Source organism: Sapajus apella, unplaced genomic scaffold, assembly GCF_009761245.1.
Source record: "Sapajus apella isolate SASKATOON/1434 unplaced genomic scaffold, GSC_monkey_1.0 scaffold332, whole genome shotgun sequence".
NCBI lineage: Eukaryota > Metazoa > Chordata > Mammalia > Primates > Cebidae > Sapajus > Sapajus apella.
This window is the reverse complement of record NW_022437272.1, coordinates 58711-65007: the sequence shown is the minus strand read 5'-3', so window position 1 is coordinate 65007 and position 6297 is coordinate 58711. Positions and strand designations below refer to the sequence as shown.

At 34.3% G+C, this 6297-nt stretch overlaps 1 protein-coding gene across 1 annotated transcript in view; it reads right to left on the bottom strand.

Moving 5' to 3' along the window:
• Positions 1–3247: 3247 nt before the first annotated feature.
• Positions 3248–6297, bottom strand: part of LOC116545680 (ankyrin repeat domain-containing protein 18B-like) — a 44806-nt gene continuing 41756 nt past the window's right edge. The window contains exon 14 of the mRNA XM_032272213.1: positions 3248–3646. Coding sequence (XP_032128104.1) covers positions 3353–3646 — 294 coding nt within the window. The 3' untranslated portion in view covers positions 3248–3352. The remainder of the gene's footprint in view (positions 3647–6297) is intronic.

Sequence of the window (6297 nt, the reverse complement as noted above, 5' to 3'; positions counted from 1 at the left end):
AATTCTGTGAAGAAGGCCATTGGTAGCTTGATGGGGATAGCATTGAATCTATAAATAACTTTGGGCAATATGGCCATTTTCATGATATTGATTCTTTCTAACCACGAGCATGTAATGTTTCTCCATCTGTTTGTATCCTCTCTTATTTCGTTGAGCAGTAGTTTGTAGTTCTCCTTGAAGGGGTCCTTTACATCCTTTGTTAGTTGTATTCATAGGTATTTTATTCTCTTTGTAGCAACTGTGAATAGGAGTTTGCTCATGATTTGGCTTTCTGTTAGTCTGTTATTGGTGTATAGAAATGCTTGTGATTTCTACACATTGATTTTGTATCCTGAGGCTTTGCTGAAGTTGCTTATCAGTTTCAGGAGATTTTGGGCTGAGACAATGGGGTCTTCTAAATATACAATCATGTCATCTGCAAATAGAAACAATTTGACTTCCTCCTTTCCTAACTGAATACACTTTGTTTCTTTTTCTTGCCTGAGTGCTCTGGCTAGAACTTCCAATACTATATTGAATAGGAGTGGTGAGAGAGGGCATCCTTTTCTGGTGCTGGATTTCAAAGGGAATGTTTCCAGTTTTTGCCCATTCAGTATGATATTGGCTGTAGGTTTGTTGTAAATAGCTTTTATTGTTTTGAAATATGTTCCTTCGATACCTAGTTTATTGAGAGTTTTTAGCATAAAGGCTGCTGAATTTTGTCGAAGGCCTTCTCTGCATCTGTTGAGATAATCATGTGGCTTTTGTCTTTGGTTCTATTTACGTGGTGGATTATGTTTATAGATTTGTGTATGTTGAACCAGCCTTGCATCCCTGGAATGAAGCCTACTTGATCATGATGGATAAGCTTTTTGATGTGCTGTTGCAGTGGTTTGCCAGTATTTTATTGAAGATTTTTGCATCTATGTTCATCATGGATATTGGCCTGAAGTTTTCTTTTCTTGTTGAGTCTTTGCTGGCTTTTGGTATCAGGTTGATGTTGGTCTCATAAAATGATTTGGGAAGGATTCCCTCTTTGTATTGTTTGGAATAGTTTCAGAAGTGCTTTAATACCAAAGATGTGTGGGAGCATATCTGTTTTAAGCAATTATAATTTAAAATTGTTCTAAAGAAGTAGATGTGTTTCCAAGGTACTAAACAAGCAGTTCAAACAAGGTAGACAGGGAAGAGAAATGGCTATCAGTGTTGTACAGCTCAACAGGTAACACTTGCTGTTTTCTAAATTGGCTCTACTTGTAAGATTCTGAAGATTCCACTAGAAATACTTGTATATAAAGGGTAATTATGTGAGGAAATAACATCTTAATTTGCTTGACTATAAGAACCATTTCACTATAAATAATTATATTAAAACATCATATTATACTCCTTAAATAATGTAGATTAAGAAAACTAAAATGAACAAAAAAAGCTACAATTATTTGTGTTTAGTAAACCACACATTTCAGGTTTCACCCTTATACATTTCACCCACTATCTAGAAAAAAAAAATAGGCATTTGGCACTGAGGAATAATTCAGCAACCCCTAGGGGAGAACTAGATGGCTGGGTTGATGAATAAAAAGAACTAAAGCATCTCTGAAGGCAATTACTTCTAACACTGATCAAGGCATTTGAAGCGGGGCTTGTTCTTTCTGCCTTCCACACACTCCTCAGGCTGAACAAGTTGTTTTTTAGCCACTTTGCGAATTATATTTGTTTTCATTCCTGTGATAATTATTCCCTATTTCACAAAAATGCCTTTCAATAACATCTTGAAAATGTTACCCAAATAGTCTGTCTTGAGATACCCTCTAGTGATAACATTAAAGATCATAATCAAACACAGTTCTATGCCTGAGTGCCAGGATGTGCCCAGAGTAGCGGTACCGTTTGGCACTTTGGGTTTAGGTTGTGATCCACCCAAAAAAAAAAAAATTAAACTCATTAATATTTCTATCTAGGGAAATCCTGACAAGTAATTTTATAACAAAATCACTTTATTAATTATAAAGCTTCAAAAACATGTAGTATAGATCATGTTAATTACATGAGGCTTTTCAGGGGGAAAAAGCTATAAAAAAGCAAAAAAAAAAAAAAAAAAAAAAAAGAGAGACAGAAAGTATCCTTCACTAATATTTTAAAGGTAAGATTCCTTATTATTATTTTTCAAAATTACATTATCAAATTAGCATTCACTTCCTACTAATCTCCTGAAGCCATCTCACTAAAAATTACATGTTCAAAACAACTTGATGAGCTTATTTTATTTTCTATGAGTGTATGTTTTGACTTACTTCATTAATTTTTTTGAAATGGAATTGTTAGCTTTTAATCCTAATGCAAAGGCTTCCTTATATTCTTCTAATTCAGTTGTAACCTCTTCATAAGCAGTTTTCATTTTGGAGAGTTTACATTCCACATCGTTAAGTGTGAGTTTCTTCTTATTTAGTGAAGCTGTATTATCCTTGCTTAACTGCTCTAATTGTTTTTCATATTCTGCTTGTTTCTAAAACAAAAAGTATACAGTTTAAAAACAATTGTAACCTAATTATCATATATTTGTTGTCTTTCATTTTGAGTCAGTGATTCAGAGAACAATTTTAAATACATTAAAAAAAGACTGAAGGTTAAAATATTTATTAACAATATCAACAAAACTAATAACTGAATTCAGAATTGTCTGATTTATAAACATTAAAAATCATTATTATGTTAGTATTAATGTAATCTGGTTATATAAAAAGTAATATAATCCATTTATAATTTTCTTTTTGAGACAAAGTCTAGCTCAGTTGCCAGGCTAAAGTCTAGTGGCATGATCTCAGCTCACTGCAACCTCTGCCTCCTGGGTTGAAGGGGTTGAAGTGATTCTCCTGCTTCAGCCGCCCCAGTAGCTGGGATTACAAGCACGTGGCTCCACGATCAGCTAATTTTTGTATTTTTAGTAGAGACGGAGTTTTGCCATGTTGCCCAGGATGGTCTCGATCTACTGACCTCGTAATCCACCGACCTTGGCCTCCCAAAGTGCTGGGATTACAGTTGTGAGCACATTTATAATTTTAAAAACTGAGCAATGAACAATGTAGCTTAAGACCAATTCAAAAGTATCACATAATTTCTAAATCACAATTTTATCTTATGCCAACTAGTCTTAATAATCAAATGACTCACTACTCTGAAAGGTTGATTTTGTTATAATAACAATAAAAATTTAAATATTTAAAAGGGAGAAGAGATGCCATTTTTTTCCCCTAGAAATCTACAAAACAAAGTGTTATAAGAGATGTAGAGGAAATACAATATATACATATCCAAAATATAATTTGCGGTGAAAGGATTGAAAGCATATTACAGATAAACTTACCTGATTTTAAAAACTAACCTGTAAATGGATTTCTTCTAATTTTTCCAGTACCTGCACTGTCCTTTCTTCTAGCTCCAATGTATATTCTCGTACTAGATCAAGTTCTATCATATTGTTTTCCATATGTGTCTTAAGATTTAATATTTCTTCTTCTAACATCTTTTTATCCTCCTCAAGTTTTTCACATTCCTGTTGTACTTTTCTCATAGATAATAACTCCTGCTGAATAACTTGATTGTCTTTAGCCAAACTGACATGTTTTGAAGATACAGCTTCCTTCTCTGCTATAAGATCATCAAACTGCATGAATAAAACAATATAGCTTGATAATGAAGTAGGCTGAGAATAATCTAATACAGAACCAATAGCAGATTTTGAAATGCATTTACTTACAATAAAATATTATCTGTAATGTAGTAGATTCTTCAAATATGAACCCCTAAATTACTCAGAATTTCAAGAAGAAAGTTAAGGCCACAAAGTTAAGTCACAAAATTATATTCCTTACTATTATCATCTTTGCCATAGACCTTTTGCACTTGATCTTCCTTTTACTTTTCTGATAATTTATTTTGTTCCTTTTTAAATGGCACTAGGTTATCTCTTGATAAAAAGTGTCTCACCCCCTTCTCTCATTATCATTTCCCATAATTTGTCAAAAAAGTTTCAGAAATATCGTATTGAGTTATTTAGGTCAAAGTCAATAAATTGCTCTCAGAATAAAACTTTCAAAATAATGCAATACTCTATGCTAAGCATGGTGGCTCATGCCTGTAAACCCAGCACTTTAGGAAGCTGCGGCAGAAAGATCACTTGAGGCCAGAAATTTGAGATCAGCTAGAGCAACATAGTGAGTACTCCGTTTCTACAAAAAAAATTTAAAAATTAGCCAGTCATGGTGGCTTCTGCCTGTAGATCCAGCTAGTTGGGAGACTGAGACAAAAGAATGGCTTGTACCCAGATTTCAGGGTTGCAGTGAATTTTGACCACATCTCTGCACTTCTGCCTGGATGACATACAATCACCATATTTCAAAACAACAACAACAAAAATAATGACTCCTGTAAACAAGGATCCTTATGCCACAAGCCTTTCCCTAAACTGAAAATGTTTCATGCTAATTTGAATTGCATTTTAAGAAATAATGATTTTTGGGGTAAAAGCCATAAAATACAGTGCCCAGAAATAAATCCATATATTTACAGCCAACTGATTTTGGACTAAGGTGCCAAGAACATACAATGGGGAAAGAACACACCCTCTTCTAATGAATGGCACTGGGGGAAACTAAATACCTATATAGAGAAGAATGATACTAGATTTCTATCTAACACCATGTGACAAAATAAATTCAGAATCAATTGAAGACTTAAATGAAAGGCCTAAAACTATCAAACTACTACAAGTAAACATAGGGAAATGCTTCAGGACATTAGCCTGCACAAAGATTTTTATGGGTAAGACATCAGAAGCATAGGCAGAAAAGCAAATGATATACAAATAGTGCTACATTAAGCTAAAGAGCTTCTTCCCAGCAAACAACTGAGTGAATAGAAAGCCTGTAGAATGGGAGAAAATATTTTCAAGCTATTCCTCTAATAAGGGACTAATATCCAAAATATACAAGGAACTCAAACACATTGACAGTAAAAAAATAATTTGCATTTAAATCTGGGCAAAAGAGCTGATTAGCCATTTCTTAAAAAAAAAAAAAAAAGAAAGAAAGAAAGAAATACAAACGGCCAATAAATACCTTTAAAAATGCTCAGTATCACTAATCGGTAATTAAAAATCAAACCTGCAATGTGTTATAATCTTGCTCCCGTTCAAATAAATGGCTATAATTGAAAGGACAAAAAAATAACAAATGCCGGTGAGGTTTCAGAGAACAGTAAACGCTTATATGCTGTTGGTGGGAAGGTAAATTAGTGCAGCCACTATAGAAAACAACATGAGGTTTTCTCACAAAACTAGTAATGGAACTGCTGAGGGATCCAGCAACCCCACTGCTGGGTATTCAGCCCATAGAAGACAACAGATCAAAAGGGTATCTGTACTCCTATGTTTATTGTCTCACTGTTCACAACAGCTAATGTATGGAATCCACCTCCATGTCTATCAACAAATGAACGAAGAAAAAATTGTGGTACAACTACACAATGGAATATTCTTCACCATAAAAAGAAATGAAATTCTGTTATTTGTGGCCACGTGGATCGGTCTGGAGGATGTTATGTTAAGTGCAGACACAGAAGGATAAATACTGCACATTCTCACTCATGTGTGGGAGCTAAAGAAACATTGAGGGCTGGGCAACATGGCTGATGCCTGTAATTTCCTGGCACTTTGAAAGACCAAGGCAGGATAACCACTTGAGGCTAATGTTCCAGACCAGCCTGAGCAACATAGAGAGACACCTCTACAAAGTAAACAATCAGACAGGTGCAACGGTGACTCCCATAATCCTAACCACTCAGAGGCTGAGGTGGGAGGATCACATGAGCCCAAGAGTTTGAGACTGCAGTAAGGTAAGATCAAATCACTGTCTCTAGTCTGGGTGATTATAGTTGCCCAGAGCCCAGACTACACTAGCAAGACCCTGTCTCTTAACAGCAACAAAAAACCTCATGGAAGTAGGAAAGGGGAGGCTGGTTAATGAATACAGAATTATAGTTAGTTAAGAGAAATGATATCTGGTGTTCTGTGGCATTGTAGGGTAAATGTGGTTAACTATGATTTATTGAAATTTTTTTTAGAAAAGCTAGAAGATTTTGAATGTTCACAACTCAAAGAAATAAAAAATGGTTAAAGTAGTAAATATGCTAGTTAGCTTGATCATTAAACACTATATATATGTATCAAAATATCACTCTATAGCCCACAATTATGTATATACATGTCAATTAAGAACAAAAGAGAAGCTATATTCATCCCTTTAAAAAATAGAATAT